Genomic DNA, 20733 nt, shown 5'->3' on the forward strand with positions numbered 1-20733 from the left:
TTTTAGGTCATTTTACTTTTTTTCATAAATGTTCATACGAAATGGTGAACCCTAACCAAAATTAGTTAAATAAAGTATGAGGGGAGGAGGCGTATTATTAAGAACAAGAAAACAAGATAAATTGGGGGGGGGGGATTGAAAATTTAAGTCAAATAATAATAAAAGAAAGATTAAGTTAATGGAAAATGGAGTAAAAAAAAACTTTTACTTTAATTTTTACCAAAAAATTTTATTATTTTTTATTTCAATTTATAATAATACTATAATTATATTTATAAGTTAATTTGTTTAAATATAAATTATAATAAAAAAATATCATCATATTTTGCTATTTTTAAGATGTTTATGTTAACCACGAAAAAAATTTCTTATAAAAAATATATATCAAATTTGACAATTGTCACCTATATACTTGGCGGTTTCTTTGGCAAAATGTATATATTTTATTTAGACTAATGGCCAGTATATCTATAAAAATAAATAAATAAGCCGATACCCATATTTTGGATCGGATCAAATAAAACGACCACAACTTTGGGTTGAAGTCGTAAAAAACCACCCGTTTGAGTCTGAGTAGAAAAAACGACACATTAATTCGTTTTCTAGTCAACTTAAAACTCGTATAACGACACATTAATTCGTTTTCTAGTCAACTTAAAACTCGTATAACGACTCAAGTTAGAAGTCTAAAGATAAAGAAAAAAACAGAACTAAAAACAACTAATCAAGTTCATAGAACTATTCGTCCTCTAGCGACTAAACTTGAGTTGGTTGATTTAAATCGCGGAATTTAAACAGAAATGCTCAAAAAAATCCTCAAACGTCGAGAAGAAATATCAAACGTTCAGAAAATACTGAATATATTTTTAGAAATACACATATTGTTGCAATTCCATAATGCGATATGCAAGGGCCCCTACAACAAGGGGGGGGGGGTAAATTTGAGTGGGGGTACTTATTTTTAAATTTTTTTACATTCATCATGATCATGTGATTTCTGGTTTATAAATGTAATAATAAGACCCCCCCCCCCCCACTTAATATTTAATATAATATATTGACGGAAATTTTGGTCGATGTTTAGTAAATTTGTTATCCGAGATTTCTTGTCATAAATTATTTTTCCAATTTTAATATATGCCTAAAAATATTAACCAAAAAAAATACAAATGCCTAATAAAAAATTGCAAATGGCATAATATAAGAGATGATAAATGGATAGATAACATTAGAAAAAGGCATGGTGGGCTTAATATTAACGATATAAAGAAAAGCTTTGAAATAGTAGCTTTTAAGAATGTTAATCAAAATTGGACAAATAGCTTTATGAAGGGGAGAAATCTACCTTTTGATTTTGAAAGTTCTAGACTTCAAACATTATAATCCAAAAAGGAGAGGTTTATATACTTTCATCATTAAATATAGGAATTTTTTTTAGCTTTAAAATAGGTGTGTTTTATGCTGCACTCGATTTAATTATTATGCAGTTAAACGAAAGATTTAATGATGATTACATGAAATTTTTACATCAAACATCATTTTTTACGCCAAAGGGAATGGCAGAAAAATCAATTATTAAAGAAAATATCGAGGATATCTGTGAATTTTACAATTTAAATTCAAGTCAAATTTTCGAAGAAATGTTGAAGTTTAGAAATATTTATAAGATGGCCAAAATGGGGAATGTAATTATTACTCATGACCTAGAGGTTCAAGAATCTAAAGATTTGTCAGATTCAGAGAATTGTAAATTTATTTAATTAAAATATTTTTACCAATACATTATTTAGCTTCTTCTGATGATGATGATAATTCAGGGACTTACGATTCAGATTGGAAAAACTATTCATTTATTTTACCTTTTCGTTTACTATTAAATTTTTCTGCTTTCCCTAATTTAAGAATTTTATATAAATATTTATTAACCATTCCCAAAACCTCATGTACTGTCGAAAGAGTCATGAGTAAAATTAAATTAATTAAAACAAGACTTCGCAGTACCATGAAAGATTCTTTTGTCAATAATTTAACCATATTATCATGAAAAAAATAAACAATTAAATACTAGTGAAATTATAAATTCTTTCGCTTTCTCTTCCCCTAATTTACCTAAATTATTCATTTAAAAATAATATTTATAAAGTATATATTTTTTGCATTTTATTTATATTATATATTAAAAATTGATGCAATAAAAATTATTTTTGAAATTTATGGGTGTAATAATTATCATTTTTACGAGGGAGGGGGATACTTTTCATGGGGTATTCTGCTTCATTCGCTCAAAAAGTGTAGGGGCCACTGGCGATATGGAAAAAACAAAAAGAGTTTAGGAAATTTATTAATATAATTTCGATTTAATGAATGAAATTGCGTTATTTAATACTACATTTTGATTTAACGAAATAAAACTGCTTTTCATTTATATAATTAACCCCCCCCCCCCTAAAGTTAACTTCCATCCCCTTAAAAATTTGTAAGCAATCGCATATATAAACGCTAAAAAATTATTTAATATTTCAAAAAATCTTAAATAAAATAAGATATATTAATTTAAAAATAAAATAAAAAATTAACTAATCATTAAAAAATAACAAAAAAAAAATATAAAAAAAATAAAAAAGAATAATGAGCCCCCCCCCCCCCTAACCGATTAATTTTTTGAAACTGGTGATAAAATAATAATTTGTATAATTCTGTATGAATTTGATTTCTTTTATATACAAATATATAAAATTTTTATATAAAATCAGCTTGGGAGTCGGCTCCATGTTTCCTTCCCCGCCCCTCTTATTTATATTTTTGATATTATTATTTATTTTTATATCATATCTTATGTTTTTAAATGAATGTGGTCTGAACCAAGGGTCTGAGCCAAGGGTCTGTGCTCGGGGTTCGTGCTCAGAGCTGGTTTAGTCGATTTTTAGACCAAAACCCCAGGTCTTGGTTTATACAACCAACCAATTAACAATACTAGGGCAGCCTCTTAAAGTAAGTATGGAAAACCCTATAACAGGTTTCAATGGAATATAATTTTTAGAATAAGTATTCATATATATCATTAATTTTAACATCCCTGATCATTATGGCGATTTTGAGCATTATTATTTTATAACGTTTTACGGTATTTTTAATCAATCTTAGCAAAAGAAATAATAATATCTCAATTAACACTGAAGATAGTAGAACAGAATTACAAGGAAGGGGGAGTTCCTTTATAGGACAAAGTATCGAATAAAATAATTTTCATTGCGAATCGACGAAGAAGAATATTCTAATTTTTTTCAAGATTTATGATTAGATTCGCAGGAAAGAAAGAAAAATGAATCAAAATAATCAGGTATGTAAATGCCCACTGGACAGCTATCTAATCCTGCTATAAATGTCTTCCTAGATTATAGATGTGATATATATAAATTCAAATACTAAAAAAACACGATATCTAACTTGCTAAATAACCCAGAAGAAAGACTAGTGATTCGGATAATGTTTTATAAATATTTTTTTTAAATGTAAAGATAAAGCATTATATTATTTCCTAATTGCAAAGAAAAGGAAATTCAAACATTTTATATTTTAAAAAACAAAATCAAAATATAGTTTTTTGTATCAAAAAAAAATTAACAAAGCAAATAATGGTCCAAAAGAAATAATTAAACCAAAAATAAAATAAATGCTTCTAGTTTTATTAATAAATGTGCTAAATATATAAAAATTTACTTGGGTAAAATTATAAACGGCGTAGGCAAAGGAGGTAGAATTTTGGAACAAACCCTGCACGAAACCCCTATCAACTTTGAAATCTTGGCTAACACTCCACACGGATTGGCCCATCCATAGCTCTCTCAGCATGAGGGTGCGATAAAATCTTTCAACCAAATTTATATCTATTTTCTGTTAGGAATAACAATTATGTTCTTCTTAACAAATAAAAAATTTTACGAAATCTATTGGGCCTAAACATTCAATGATTATATTAGGAAGATAGATGATCGTTAGTGCACATATAACAAATCGTTCTTTAATCTTTATAGAACAGCACACATGAAAGAAACATTTTTCATTCATTAAGTGCATCGCCTGATAGATGGTAGCTTTGGGGTGGATTCATAGTGGAATCCGATTTAACAGCTGAGCGATTTTATATGAGATCAATTTTTCTTTATTTAACAGAATTATATAAACACTTAATTTAAAAAAATTGATCTCACAGATTTTAAAAATCGATCAGCTGTTTAAATCGTGTCTGTTCGGATTCCACTCATGAATCCAGCCTTATTCGTTCAAAATGATAAATTATAACTGTTGAGAAATTTTTGGGTTCCCAAAGGAAGAGGTGTCATTATTCATTAAATAGATAAAAAACGTTGTATAAACAAATTCGAAGACATTTTTATTAATATAAAAATCAGCTGTTTTTTAGAAGTATAAAAAAGGGAAAGGATATATAAAAATTGATTATTTATTAAAACTTTATCGTAGGCATGGCACGTCATCCTGCGCAATAAATAGTTCTCGGTTATGCCTAAAATTTCGATGACCTTTGATTCGTGAGCGGTAAATTTCGATACCTTATTTGCGTGAGCATTATTAATCAAAGAAAAGCTTATTTCATTTTTTCTCTCGATAGTTACGAAAATTGGCAAATTAAAAATTTTTTTAAAAAAAAATGTGAAAAGTTTCGCAAATAATGAAATAGTAAATGTTAAATTTTGAAATTTTATAGTTTTCCTAGAATTATGTTTTTGGGACACGTTTTATTTTTATTTTTAAAATAGCTTTAGGTGTTATATATATATATATAATATTTAAAACTACCCTGTATAATTAGTTTTTAAAAAATAATAAATACCAAATGATCAATTTGTTAAGCGCTTAAAACGCGAGAAAGTTCTGGAATGGGCCTTAGCGTTAATGAAGATTGTTTTTTGTTAAGAAATTTCACTTTGGATTGGTATATCGTCCAATCGATTTCCATGATACCGGGAGATGTATAAGGAGTAACCAAGTGTAACAAATGCAAATGAGTAGATAGTACCATCAAATGTTGACTCGAGACCAAATCGGAATATAAAATTTTGCTGTGTTCTTGGTCTATACTACCTTTGCCAAATTTATGTTATACAGTAAAATTTATTCTTTTCTCATCAAAAGTGAGAGAGGGGGGGGAGTTAAAAATGCTACATTAAAGTTTCAAAATTTCCGTTTCCATCGGGGAAAGTTGAATCGGCATCTACTCATTAAATCCCTTCTTAAAGCTGCTATGTCTGAATTTTTTTTTGTATAATCTGCAAAAGTACCATTATGTTCACGGGCTGGTTCGGATTTTTTCAAAAAAAATTTTCTAGGCCAGGCCCGAATTTTATACGTTCAGGCCCGGCCCAGATTTTTTTTAAATATATTGCATTCATTTTTAAATTTTATAGCTAATGGCGATTAAAAATATTAGGGTTCAAAATAAACGCCTTGACCCAAGTATATTTATAAATATTAAAATACGTTACGGCTCGTGTACCCCAGGCCAGGCCAAGCCTAGAGGTCTGATATATGATGAATTCGGATATTTTATGGAAGTAATAATCCCTAAAATATATCGTTTTTAATAAAAACACTCCCCAATATGGGCCAGGAAAAAAATTAAAACCGGGCTGGCAAAGGCTAAATTCCCACAGGTCCTTAGAGATTTTGCCATTTGCAGATCTCTACCTCTTAGACCAAACTCGTAAATCGATTAGGACAGACAAAAATTTTTAGGATTCGGAAAAGCAGAACCTTAATAATTTCGTTAAGGTGTTGGTGGGAGGGGGGATTGTATAGATTCTCTTGGGTTATAGATTTTTTTGGATCGAGCTTGAAAACTGGATCAGGTATAAGGATGATGTATATACTGTTAGCTTCAGGATTCATTCATTAAATGCTTAAGTTTCCATACACAGGAGTCAGCTGTAGCGCCATTTTGTGGTTTGAACCTATTTTAAATGACATTAATATTCATTTATATGTTACATAAATACAATTAGTCGACGCAAACCACAAAATGGCGCTACAGCTGACCTCTATGATTATACACTTTTAATTAATGAATCGCCAATCTAGTAGTATATATAGCATTGGTGCAGGGATCTAATACTAGGAGATATTAATTTAGAGGTAGTTACAACAAATATCTGTCTAAGAATCTGCTAAGGGAATAATTTTTTCAAAAAATAAAAACATCTACTTTTGTAAATGGCCTTTCCCAATTTGGTAACCTCGAAGCAATTTTTATGAACGCCCATTTTAGCCTTTATCAAGTTAGATTTGATCAATTTGCCCAAAATCGAACGAACCAATTTCCAAGCCTTATCGTTAAAGATCTTAGTAGAACTAAATTTATTGAGTTTTATTATCAAATTTTGTAATTTCTTTTTTTTGGTGAATTTAGTTTTTTTTCTTATTTCTTTCTTTCATTAACATATCATCCATCGGCTGAGTTTTAGTGTTGTATTTTTGAAATTTTCAGGAGCATAACTCTAATACGAGAAGTTATCCTATAACGAACTATTCAGTATTTGTGATTCAATTCATATTTAACAAATAATGAAAAAAAAATTGTGAATATAGAATTCTACAACACTCAACTGACTGTAAATCTGATAAAAAAATTTTTATTAATTTTTAACAACAAAAAGCAACCACAATGAATGTTCATTTAAACCAAAAGGGGATACAAATGTTACTTTGATTGCTTGGCCTTATCTCCGCCATTGTCAAAAATACTATCATTATTATCGGTCTCATTCATACTCTTTTCATCGTTAACGGGGTTAATTGAGCCATCGTATGCTTTAAATTCGTTGTTGAGATAGGTTTGACAAGCGTACAAAGTACCATTGACCAATTGTATCAACTGCCTTTTGTTATTTGCCATCTATTAAAGGAATTTATTTTTTAAATAAAATTGATATCACTAATTTCTTATAGATGTTCGATATCAAATCATTATTTATATATTTATAGGGTAATCTAATTTAAGTGAATAGATTGATAAATAAATATGCAGTCTAACAGAAAATAGTTAACTTTATGTTATGTAAGGCAGTTGAATCATTCCAATATTCAGCAATAATAATAAAACTTGTAATCCTATGGCGGTTAGGAGGAGGGACCTGAATCCTTTATCGTCGATCGCCCCTGTTTCGCCATTTTGTCCAACTTTGGGTGATTCTTCCTTACAAGGCACAATCATTCCAGAGGTGATGGGGTTGTGATTAATCGTCATCATCTCTTCCGAGCCTTCGATAGCGGAGTGTAAATTTCCCAATCTCGGCGACGGGAAAAGAGGGGACACGTTATTAGTTCTAGTTCTCGCTAGATCGGAGTTGTAGCTAAATAACGAGTCTAGGCTAACCCCTTCGAGCATAGTGTCGTTATGATTAAATATGGTGTCGTTGAGTATAAAAAATGATTCGGCTTGATAGTTTTCGCGGGATGATTTAAAATTTGGTCTTCCGGCTCGACCAATCATTTGAACGTATTGACTTTGGCTCAACCGGATTCCTTTGGCTATGGTCATGGAGCGAATAATGACCCTTTATTTTTAAGAGAGACAAATATTTTTGCCTGTTGATCTTTATTATTAGAGGTGTACATATTTCTTTTTATTTCTTTCTTTCCTAAGTCTCCATATACATTGGTACAAAGAAAATTTAAAAGTTTATAAATAAACAGGCAATTAATCACTGGGATATTAAAATAGAAGAATGTAGATTATTCGATATTTTTTTTTCTTAAAAGAGATATCAGTAAAATTTATTCATTGTTTTTTAACAGATATTCCATCGTGGGATTACAAATAAATTCAATTGGTGCCATTTGTTGTATCAGGACAAAATGTAAGAAAGGGTCAAAGAGCTTAGCTCGGGGAAACAAAATAAGTTTTAGGTGGAAGCTAAAGGTTGTATACAAGGTTTTCCTTTGTTTTTGAACTGAAACTCATGCTATTATTATGAGAGAATAAGATATGCAGAATAAAAATAAATGTCAAATCCCCAAATTTTAACAGTTCTTTTGATCAAGGTACATTTTATTTTAAAAGAGCATTTTTTAAAAAAAAATTTAATAACTTATTTTACAGAGAATATCTATACTTTTATAAATGTATTTTAATTAAATAAAATAACCCAGTATTTCCTAAATATAATTAAATTAATTTATTTTCAAATGTTAAAATTTGTGTTATTTTTAGAAGAAAAAAATTTTCATCTTTTATATTTCTTATATCTAGGATGAATTTATCATATTTTTTTTTTTAATATTTGGAAAGCATTAAAAAAAAGCATCTAAAAAGCAAATTCGGAAGATCATAAAATTGTTTCATCATTTGAATAAATTAAATCAACCAAGTAATACTATAGTTATTTTAATTCCTTTTGTTTATAATTAAGATTTATAATTATAAATTAAGTAAAATTTCAATAATTTTATATATAGGAAATACTATTCTCCTTCTCGTTTCTTCGATGAAATCTACAATGGCTTTTATTTTTCTAAAATTTTAACAGTGTGCAATAATTTGATTTATATATTTCAAATTGTTAATCAAAATGGGAAATAAGAAAAATAATTTGGGTAGGAATATATAAATTTTACAAAACTTCTAAAAACGAACTTGTGCGTTGGTTTATCCAAATCGTTTTTGAGCTTGTGCGTTGTTTGTCCAAATCGCTAGCTTGTTATACATATGGTGAGTTTTATGAATCTTTAATTCGTCTAGTTAGCTTGCTTGTCGTACTCCTTTGTTATTATTACCAATTTTCAAAATTGCTATTATCATCGTCAATCAGTTAGGAATAATTAGGAATAAGAATTGATCGAATTGGATATTAGAATAAATGAATTATTGGAATAATATATGAAATAGAATATAATAATCGATTATGTTGGAATGATAAATCAATAAGATTATTATATCAAATTTTTAATGTTTAATTTATTTTCGCGTTTTCGTGTTAAATATTTTATTTCTTATTCTAAGTTACATAATCTTTTAAGTAAGCAGGTTTTTGTTTTATTCTTATAGGTCTAGAAATTGGTTAATAATTTTTTGTTTATAATATTTTAATCTGTGTTCACTGTTAATATCATGATTTATAAAAGTATTATAACATATTCTTTTTGCAAATGAAGTTTTTATCTGTCTTAACTTGGAACATCATGTCACTTTCTTTATGCGTGATTAGTATTCATCTCATTTATTATCTCCTTGTATTTTATACCAAATAAAATTTCCTATATTCATAGTTCTATTATGCGATAGTATTAGGTTATCCTCACCTTCTTCCTTCCTTTGAAAGTTTTAATAAGTCCAATCGAATTCTAATATCGCGACAAAAATATATTAACACCAATTTCTAGACCTATAAGAATAAAACAAAAACAGATTTACTTAAAAGATTATGTAACTTAAAATATGAAATAAAATATTTAACACTAAAACGCGAAAATAAATTAAACATTAAAAAATTTGATAAAATAATCTTATTGATTTATCATTCCAACATATTCGATAGTTCAATTCAATTATGTTCCATATATTATTCCGATAATTCATTTATTCTAATATCCAATTGATCAATTCTTGTTCCCAATTATTCATAACTGATTGATGATGATAAAAATTTTGAAAATTGGTAATAATAACAACGGAGTACAACAAGCAAGCTAACGAGATAAATTAACGATTGATGAAAACGACTTAGTAAGGGTAACAAGCTAACTATTTGGACAAACCAACGTACAAGGTCAAGAACGATTTGGACAAACCAACGTACAAGCTCAAGAACGATATGGACAAACCAACGTAGAAGGTCAAGAACGATTTGGACAAACCAACGTACAAGCTCAAAAACGATTTGGACAAACCAACGTATAAGATGAAATACGATATAGACAAGCCAATGATAACAAATATGACTTATGCAACAACAAGAACAGCCAAAACGATAAACCATTTGGACAAGCTCTCAACGATAGCTTACATCATTACAGGGAAAGCTTCTTAGAAGAGGGAGAATGTTATATAATAGAAATATTCATATTAAGTCATTAAATTATATTTATAAATTTAATCTTATTTTATATGATTTGAATATATTCAATTTAACCTTTCTTATATCTTAACTTATTTATATTGGTTATTTAACGGAGCTATTCAAATCTCATGAAATATAATTATATATTCTTGAAATAATATATTTTCAAGTGTATATTTTTGATCTTTGTAAATACATTTAGTCTAAATAAGAAAAGATAATTTTTTATCACCATGCATATCTAACATAAGGCAATATATTCTATGAATAACAAAGTGAGAACAAGCATGCTTAATCATTTTCAAAGGATTCATAACAGGAATCATTCGACCCATCATTTTTTTAAGTAGATAATTTACTGGAAGTGATTATGAGATTCGACGATAGTCAGGGTAGAAGATTCCCAACAATTGGAGCAGAAGCTTTTAGAGTACGTGAGAGGTTAAAGCATTTGGGAAGGGGGGTATCCATGGTTGCCGAGGCCCAGACTGAAGGCAGAATCATGATTTCAGGACTGAACAACTCGTGCAATATATTTGTAAAGGTAAGAGGTTAATAAATCTTTTTAAAGGCTTACAATTAATAAATTATTATGGGCCAAGAAACGTGAACAAAATTATTTTACCAGCCGTGTCAAAAACTCCTTTCAAAAATTTACACCGATTTTCCTTAAATAGTATAATATCGTTTTGTTAATTCCTCGAAAAACTTGGGGAATCAGATTGCAATGGCAAAATAATCACTTTTTTTTATCGTATTTTGTAATCTTTAAAAATAAATTACTTAAAATTATAAATAAAACAATAATAACAAAAACAAAAAACGCATTATAACTTTCTCGCAGGCAAATTGACTCCGGCAGCAAGGGTTGAAGTACAGCATATTACATTTAATATTCCCTTGTTATAAGCGGCTTCTATAAGCCTCCTCTCGTCACCAGTCAGACCCCCGTGATGATAGGCGATACCATATCGAAGGCTTCTTTTCAAGGTGGGACAGATACGGTCTGGCACATCTAGAGTCAAAAAAGTTTAATATAGTAAATTTTTAATTTATTATCCATCGGTATAAAAACAAGTTACCCAACACTTAATAGTATAGCGAAGATGCACAGATCCCGATACTTTAGAGTATCTATAGATGCTTTTATTTTCTTTAAAAAATGTATTTGTTTGCGGAATAAACTTTATTAGCATAGAAATTAAATGTAAACGATATACAGAGGTATTCATTCATGTACGTCAAATTTTTAAAAAAAATAATAAAGAAAAATATTTTATGGTGGGAAAATGAAGGGAAAAAAATGTTTTAATTTTTTTTTTATTTTTCAAATTTTTTTTAAAATTATAATTTCATTTTAATAAAACTTGGTAACTGGATATCGGTGGCATGACCGATGTCGAATACGAGTATTATAATAAACAGAATACCGGTATCATAGCCAATGCCGGATATTAAGTATAAGCGATACCGTATTAGTATCGGTAAATAAAAGAGGTAATGGGGCATCTCTGTAATATAGTAAAATGATCTCGATCAGAAAAAAAAATTCCAGCAAAATATTTGGTGATATGCAAATTATATTTTCCATAAGGATTGTAGTGGTAATAAAAAAAAATTTCATTAAAATAAATAACGTTCATTTCTTTTCTCTATGTCCTCTCCTAATTAATTTTTGGAATTAAAAATGATCAATTTTTATATTATATAATAAATTTAAATAAATAACTTTCAAACATGTATTTAAAAAAAACATATTATAAATATAAATTTAAAATACATATCAAAAATTTAAAAAAAAGGATATCTTAAAAAAACATACATTAAAAAAAAAGAATGTTAAGAAGAGTCATCTAATATATGTCGACGGCCCGGAATCTTTAAATAATTTAAAATTATAACGTAAAATTACCAAGATGGTTTTGTTTGATCAAAGAAGCCCTTGAAATTATTGTTTTATAGTTCTTTTGATTGATTAGTTTGACTAGGGAACCGAATGAACAGATTGTTGATACCATGATCAGTGTAAATAAACTGTTTTCGGTACGATGTGATATTTTGGCCATTTTCTTTTCTCGGCATTACCTACTGGATCACGATTATTATTAGAAAGGACACGTAAAATCCAAATACATGAATTTCCCAATATCCCAGAATTAATGTATGTCCACCAGGCCGTGAATTATTGATAACTGAGGTATCTCGCGGTTCTAAATGTGTAGGAACATCGGCTTTAAATAACAAATATTATAATTTTTTCATGCCTTTTGTATTTGTATCTATTAAAAAGACAATTGAGAGTATGTCTCGCTTTTTCATTTATGCTCCTCTTTGATATTTATAGGGTTGAGATATTTTTAACCCTAACCTTATTGCCACTGCATGACTAAATTCGGCATCTGTTAAAATTGATCTTATAGTTTTGTTTGGAAAAAGTAACTAGCCATTCATAGACGGACTGGTCCATAATCATTAAACGGAAGTTTGCAAAATGCTCTGTGTCATTGTTCGAAAGTAGTCAAAGGAGAGTGACATGAGCTTGTGAGATGATAACGCGAGACTAGGTAGCAAATCTTCGGCTGGTTTAATTAGATTTCGAATAAATTCAAGGTTACTATTGGAAGATAAGAATGATACGATTGATAGAGGTAATGGAGAGCGTAACCCAAGTCTCCCAGATTTTTTGGGAAGGGCAATTTGCAGTCATGTTTTCTGACAAAATTTTATATTAAAAATATCCTCCAATAAGGATTTGATTATAATTTTGTAATTTTGGAGAATTTTTGGAAATAGGAATATTCCTGATGAACTGAAGTAATATAGAATTTTGAGAATGTTAATCATATAATAGCGTGATGTGAAGGCAAAGGTTTAAGGATATTTTATAAATGTTCGTATACTGACTGAACCGCCTATTGGTAAAACTAGAACACAGATTTCGTTTTTGGTCATAGGAGTAAGTAGGTCTAGGAATGTTTGGTGTAAAGGTATTGCAAGTTTTAAAAAAATCCTTATATAATGTAAAAGGGGGGGGCACAATTAATTATTATTTATTAAGCGTAGAAAGAAATAGATAGCAACAGAGGAAAGATATGAGACTATTAAATAGTGAATATTGGAAAAAATTAGATATCAATTTTTAAATTTTTTTTTATTACAGTTTCAATTCTAAGGCCGCATGATCCCTAAGTCTCCTCTATCTATCTCCTTATTATAATTTTTGTTATTAAAAAAAAACCTGATTTCGATTCATCGAGAGTCATCTCGTGCAAATCCTGCAAGTCTCTGATTAGATCTTTACGGAGCGAATGTACGTCGATGGTTTGCGCATTAACGCCATCTACATTTTTTGCCAAAGGTTCGGAAACGAGCGAAAAAATGGGGTTGAAGATATTAACGTTAGGGCTTTGTTTAATAAAATTTTGTATAATTATTGTAAAGGGCGGATGTAACAAAAAAAACTTTTTTAAAAAATACTTATGATTATCGGATAATCCATCATTATTTCGCATAACAGCAGACGCTGTTCTGAATTCCCCGTGGAGATCGGTCTTCTTGGTCAAGTCTTTCCTTTGATAAAATTTAAAATTATACAATTAAGTGGAGTAAGATTAAAGGTTAGTGAAATATGGGTAAAGGCTAATTTAAGGCTTGAGAGACATGGGTTAGGGTTAAGATATGTCATAAATGGTCTCTAATAAACCTGTCAAATCTAACAGAAATTTAAATAAATCTGCTGTGCTAAAAGTAATTTCCTTGAGTTGTACCAAATAAAAATATTTGCAACCAGAAATTTTTAAGTGACTACTCTAGGTCGTTAAAATTACAATAAAAATTATGATTGATTTCTAACAAAGTTAAATTATTTTCTTATCAGTTTGCGAATCAAATATTTTGATATTTTAGACAAGTCTAAAGAGAATATTTTAATAAATAATGAAGCATTTTGATATCAAATATAATAAATAAATTAATCAACATCATATTAACAAAATTCTACAAATTTCTTACTAATAATATTATTAGCTTGAAAACACAATGAAAAATATAAAATAAAAAACACATTAATAAATCGTTTGAAATAATAAATCCCCAAATGCGATTGGCCTTTTATGGAATGCCAAATTAAATTACCCTTCTTTCCTGTCAATATTTCGCCTTTGTATCTTGAGGAGTCTACCAATCCTCTTGGCTCGTTTGTATAAAATTTCGCATATTCGAGTCAGGTTCAATGCAACGTTTTCGCAATTCTTTCTGGTAGGACAAAATATTAAGCAAGAAATGGGGTTGAGCTTTTCGGCGATTTCCATCTATTTTTTTAAAATTATATTTATAAAAAAAAATGATTTATGCTGGATTTATAGTGGAATCCTCGATCCTACATTGCCGAGCGATTTTAAAAAATCTTTTAATGGAGATCAATTTTTTTTTATTAAAAATGATACATAGATTGTTTTCAAGAAGAAAAATTGATCCCATAAACAGATTTTTAAAAATCGATCAGCTGTTAAATTGGGTGAGATCAGATCCTTTATGAACACAGCCAAAGATTTCAATTATATTCGTGATAATGAGTGTCATAAATTATGGTCTCGCTTGCTTTTCAGACATTATCAGAGACCTGCAGGTTTGGATCAACTCGACCCAAAAAATTTTATGAATTTAAAAATTCGGGTCGGACGTAATGGCTTAGGCTGAATTCATAGTGGGATCTGGTCTTACACGATTTAACAGCTGATCAATTTTAAAAATCTGTTTATGAGGTCAATTTTTATTTACTAAAATGAATATTTCCTAGATTATTTACATGAATATAATTAAAAAATAAAATTAATATTAATAAAAAAAAATTTATCACATAAACGGATTTTTATAAATCGATCAGCTGTTAAACCGTGTTAGGGCCGGATCCCAATATGAATCCAGCCTTAAAGCTCAAAAATAATTTTTAAAATCTGGCTGGCCTGATGTTTTAAAAAATTAATTTAAATTATAACAAATTAATTAGGTAAATAATAGTAAAATGAAATTAATATTCATTTACTGTTCATATTTTCATTTTCCCTTAGAAGTAATTTGCACTTAAATTCTGGAATGGGTCAAAAAAAAATTCAGGAACAGACCGGATTTAGAAATTATCCTGGGTAGGTCCCCTCCCCCAAATTTTTTTTTTAAAAGTCGGGATCAGGCCTTGACCTCTCCAGGTGAGTGTGCATTATAACGCAGCCATTAAATAATATTCGGTTATACCTACCCCCCCCCCCCCACCCCAAACTCTACAATGTAGGCATATCCAATGAAAATATTATGTTATATATCAATAGTCCGAATCAAGGAAATTGCCGTTACAACAAATGACTTATTTAAATTTCTATAATCACATGATCTGCCAGGTTTGACAACTTATTAATAAAAAGGATAAATTTTTTTTATTAAGCTGTATATCTCAAACCTTTAAATAAACCTAACCCATATGTCTCTAACCTTTAATTCTACTCCTTACTTCAGATACCTAATTATATTATTATTTTAATTTCGCGCTTAAATTTTTTTTCGCAGCCCTTTCCTGATTCTTTATATTTATATATATTTTTACCTCACAAATCTCAAATTTATGATAACTTACAAATGATGCGGTACAAAATGTAACGTGTTGTATTTAAAAAAAGAAACCTCATTGCAAACATCTCGTGCTAATCCCTCACGGAGATTCAGTAATTCCTGGTGGTGGTACTGATTGGAACTAACTACCAGATCGAAGATCATATCCGGATCTATCTTTTTACAATTTTCGCAATAATAAGATGGCCATCTCAATTTACGAGCGTGTTTCAATACCTTGCTTTGATTCTTGTTGACTTGGTATATGTCGTTACGCAATTTGACGAATTCGCTTTTAAAAAGAAAGAGAGCGAAGGATTTTAAATGAATAATTATTATATTATTAAACTTTATTCTTTCCAAGGATCAAAAAAATGGAGGTATAATTATATTAATCTCTTGAAATAAATTTAGCTGTAAATTAAGAATATTCTTAAAAAAAACACTCAAAAAGTTCATTATTATTAAGGAGAGTTCGAAAAAAATGATTAATCGCAAAAAACTTTAATTTAATAGGTCTAAAATCGCTCTTGAACAAAAGCGCGTTCATAAATTTGGGTAAATGGCCGCATTCCTTTGTTTCCGGCAAAGTGGCACTCATTCCTACCATTTTGATCCTCTCTTTAGTTGTGTGTGATCGATTAGCGTCAAAATATTTCACCTTAATTTATTTATTATTTTTATAACGGAGGAAATACTGTTTGCAATATATTATCTTAAGGATTATTTTCCTCCTATACTTAATTTGATTATCATCCTCAATATATCTAAGGGTACTCAATTTTTAAATTACAAATCGATCTTAAATATCAATATAAACCCAAACCCCTCGAGGAAAGTAGATACTTAAAAAAAGTTCCATTTTTTTTAAAAAAATAATCACTTCCAAAGATGTGGTTGTCTGGTTGTCAACGAATATATTATTTGATTTAAAATGATTAAAATAAATTTATTGTTATGTCTTGTATGTAAAATATATTGGATGGTTGGAAAAAACAAATAAAAACCTTAGTTATAAGCGATTCTAAGGCGGCAGCTCTATGCCCAGCATTTTCTATTCCTATCATATGCAATTCGTCAACACAAACTATCCCCAATTTCCGCATCATGGCATTTTCGTTATCGCATTCGACGAATGAATCTATCAAGGAATTCGCTTTCTCGATAGTGGCAATGTAGATGGCACATTTGTTCCTACGAATTTTGGGAGGAAACTGACCTTTACTACCGGCGTACTCTTCCAAGGCAAAATTAAGGTGGTCGGAGTAGAGTGATAATTTTCGGACCTTTTAGTAATTTGATTAAAAATTGTCGTTTTATAAATAACTTAAATTTGTAGGAGTATGTATTTGAAATGATGTTGTATGGCCAGTCAAATATAAATCAGTCACTAATCAAATATTTAACTGATTAGATTCAAATAAATAATTTTTTTAATGAATAAGACCTCGCTTATAGTAAGCGCGATTTACTCAAGCGATTCGAAATTCATAATCAAATTTCATAAATAGCCCAATAATTCGTTTCACCCATCGTTCAATATTACTTGCGTTTGTATTTTACGCAGCGATAAATTCACTTGAGCAAATGGCACACTACTACAAACAGGGCCTTATAGAGATTAAATAAATGTCAAATGTGATTAAAATTGACATGTCTAAATAATTTTTTCCATATAATATGTAGTTAAAAATTATCTTGGTCAAATGAATATGTCAGCCATTTTGGCTGGCCTTTGGCCGGGTTTATCTTAACAACTATATTTCTTTTTCTATATTAAAATCAACATAAATTTTAACTAATATATTTTTTTAATTATTGTAATTCATGTTGTAATATTAATTCATCTTGAAATTTATATTTTGTTAAAATATTATTCTAATTTTATTATTTCATATGGCCTACCTAACTGGTAAATTTAATACAATATTTTATTTAATACTAACTTAAACTTTATTAGTTTCTTACGATTTAATTAACATAGTATATTGAAGTCAATCTCATTTTATAACTTTATATTATTTTTAACATCTTTATTTTTTCTTAATTTATTATTTAAGCCTTTTTTTTTGAAAAAATTATACATTCAAATATAAATTATATCATCTATATATGTTAGCGGCAATAACTTGTAATCTTTAATTATATTTTCTAACGCGTTTTTTAAAATTTAAATAAAAATTTTTTTCTTCAAATGTTTAATATACGATAAATTTTATCTAGTAACACAAATAATACAAATTCATTTACATCAAATCCTGATCCTGTTTTATTTAATTCAATATCTAACATATCAGTCAGTTACAAATAATTTCTATATTATCAATTCTCCCTCTTTAAGTACTGATTCTATTATCGATCCAACTGGAATAAGGTAAAAATTATTCTGTAACTGAGAGAGAGAGAGAGCGAATGAAAATGAAAGATATCGCTAAGTATATAGATATAACTTTATCGTCTAGTAATAAATTAAGACGCGATATATTTCCCGAAATCATCGGAGACCCTTTGAAAGATTATGTAATTGGATAGAGGGTATCGGTCCGACCCGTTTGTCTTTGTTTTGTCATTATTTCGTGTCAATATTTCGATTTTTTTTTATATAAACAAGTTTGTTTTTGACCTTTTTACCAATAATGATACCTTCTACATATAGAAGATCAAAATATTACAAAAATTTTTTTTATTATATTTGTACATCACCTTCCTGCCATGGTAAATGATATACATCATTAAATAACGTATTCAGTATGACAGCAAAATGCAGTGGTAAATTATTTAATATACAGGAAAAATACACCTTCAATAAATATCCCCCCCCTAACTATTTTAAAAGATAAAGGTATATAGAAAAATTAATTATTCCATATTTTAGCTTAATAATATAAAATTTTCTCATAAATTTTTTAAAATTATTATTATTTATGAAAGTAAAAAATTAATAAAATTTATTATATTTGTACATGACCATTCTGCCATGGTAAAGGTTACACATTAAATAACGTATTCATGTAAATTATTTAATATACAAGATTTTTAATATATACAAAAAAAAGAAAGACACCTTCAATATAGGAAGAAAAATAATGAATCTTTTAATATCCCCTAATTATTTTAAAAGATAGGTGTATATAGAAAAATTAATTATTCGATATTTTAGCTTAATATATAAAATTTTCTCATAAATTTTATAAAATTATTATTTATGAAAGTAAAAAAAATAAAATAATATCCGATAGATAGCGTCATATATATTTTTAAAAATGATGAATTTATATTATATTTGAGCGTCATTATCTTCTATATTTTGATAAAAAATCAGCAAACCATTCAGTACAGGTGCCGATATTGGATTTTTTAAAAAAATTAACCTATACCAATATAATTAATAATTTTTCCTAAATTAAGATAGTTACGATTCCGATATCTCCCCTCAGGAAAATATAGTAATTAATTGTTAAAAGATAGAAAGCCAGTTTTCATGCACCTGCCTGCTAATATAAATGCTCAAATCCTTGCAAAGAATCCAAGCACTTTAATTATAAAATGAATCGGCTAAACTTAATTTCCAAATATTTGAATGGGAAAACTCTAAATTTTTGATCAATGCAGTAAGCGTTTATTAACATAATAGAAAATATAAATTCTGAAAACGAATATGAAATAAGTATCAACGAAGCATCCACATCAAATAGGCATAATCAATATTACTTTAAATGAAATTGGAATAGAAAAAAAAAATTTACTGAAAAAAATGATACAAAAAAATGATATAAAAAAAAGATAGTGAAAATATCAAAAGCTATCTCAGAAATAATAATTAAGAATCCAGAATAGGTTAGTTGACAAAGAAAGCTTACAAAGACCTTATTCAGATCAAATAATTGTACAATTTTGTAAATATGATGGAGAGCCTATAAAAGATATAAATTTTTCATGTCACCCAAGCCAGAGTATGAAGCAGAAGAGATAATGTTAATGTAGTAAATTTAATCGATGAAATTAAAGGATACGTAACGATTGGTTGTTAGGATTGATTTGTGCAAAAAGTGGGTGATAGAGATGAAAAGAAAATAAATTTTCTCCATCCTAAAGGATGAGGCAAATTTTTTTGTTATGAAGCGATACCAGATTCCCCTTTAAATATCAAAAAATAGTAATTTAACAGTGAGCCCATCAAAAATGACTGGGCGTATATTCTTTATTACAAAAACAAAATTATCAAGGCGCCAAAAAAAAATAATATTTTCGGTGAATTTTAATTTTCCTATCATATTTGCAAAATTAAAAAAAATAACTTCGAAGAAAATTTTTTTTATTATTATTATAATCGTGGCTAAATAATTTGATTTCATGATATTAATCTGGAAAATCTTATCATTTTTGTTTAAAAAATTCAAAAAAATTAATAAATAATTTTAACAAAACGCGCTATTTTATATAAAAGTGCCATCTATCCTTGAAAAAAATATTTATTTTTTTTTAAAAAAATGTAAGTGAAAAAGCCATGGCTGTCCAAAATTTTTTTTTTACATATAGATATAGTATAAGTGAATAAGAAAATATTAAATTCAAAGATATTCGAAAGCAAAACATCAAGAGTTTACAGGTCCAAAATTTATAACTTAAATAAAAACCGCAAGATTATTATTTTATAAAAATATTTAATTAAAAGGCCATATAGACTTACAAAATGAAATATAATTTTTATTTTTAGCTGCGACTCAAACACCTGCCCCCTTCGAGTGATGCCACTGAAGTGACGCTACTGGTTTGCAATAAAATAATATATTCCTAATCTATGCAATTTATATGATATGTAATACTTAATCATACATGTGATATATTATTTAGGGCATGACTAAAATACGCGTCCCCGGTCAAACGGGTTTAATTTATATAATATTAATAAAAAATCTTATTTAGCTTTATAAGATGAGTTAAAAAATGTTTTTTATGATTTTTAAAAAAAATGATAACTTAGTAAATTTTTTAAAAAATTATTTTTTTACATCAAAAAACTACGCGTCCCCCGGTCAAGATACATTTTTTTTAAAAA

At 28.2% G+C, this 20733-nt stretch overlaps 1 protein-coding gene across 1 annotated transcript in view; it reads right to left on the reverse strand.

Moving 5' to 3' along the window:
- Positions 1-20733, reverse strand: part of LOC135930892 (helicase POLQ-like) — a 36682-nt gene that overhangs the window by 12694 nt on the left and 3255 nt on the right. The window contains exons 4-16 of the mRNA XM_065467691.1: positions 16682-16960; positions 16178-16335; positions 15747-15966; positions 14208-14383; positions 13551-13643; positions 13312-13478; positions 10908-11088; positions 7118-7571; positions 6720-6910; positions 6221-6366; positions 4946-5103; positions 4473-4571; positions 3721-3894 (exon numbers count right to left, since the gene is read on the reverse strand). Of these exons, the coding sequence (XP_065323763.1) occupies positions 3721-3894; positions 4473-4571; positions 4946-5103; positions 6221-6366; positions 6720-6910; positions 7118-7571; positions 10908-11088; positions 13312-13478; positions 13551-13643; positions 14208-14383; positions 15747-15966; positions 16178-16335; positions 16682-16960 (2496 nt within the window). The remainder of the gene's footprint in view (positions 1-3720; positions 3895-4472; positions 4572-4945; positions 5104-6220; positions 6367-6719; positions 6911-7117; positions 7572-10907; positions 11089-13311; positions 13479-13550; positions 13644-14207; positions 14384-15746; positions 15967-16177; positions 16336-16681; positions 16961-20733) is intronic.

Source organism: Gordionus sp. m RMFG-2023, chromosome 1 (genome assembly GCF_954871325.1).
Source record: "Gordionus sp. m RMFG-2023 chromosome 1, tfGorSpeb1-WG-v2, whole genome shotgun sequence".
NCBI classification, from domain to species: Eukaryota; Metazoa; Nematomorpha; class Gordioida; order Chordodea; family Parachordodidae; genus Gordionus; species Gordionus sp. m RMFG-2023.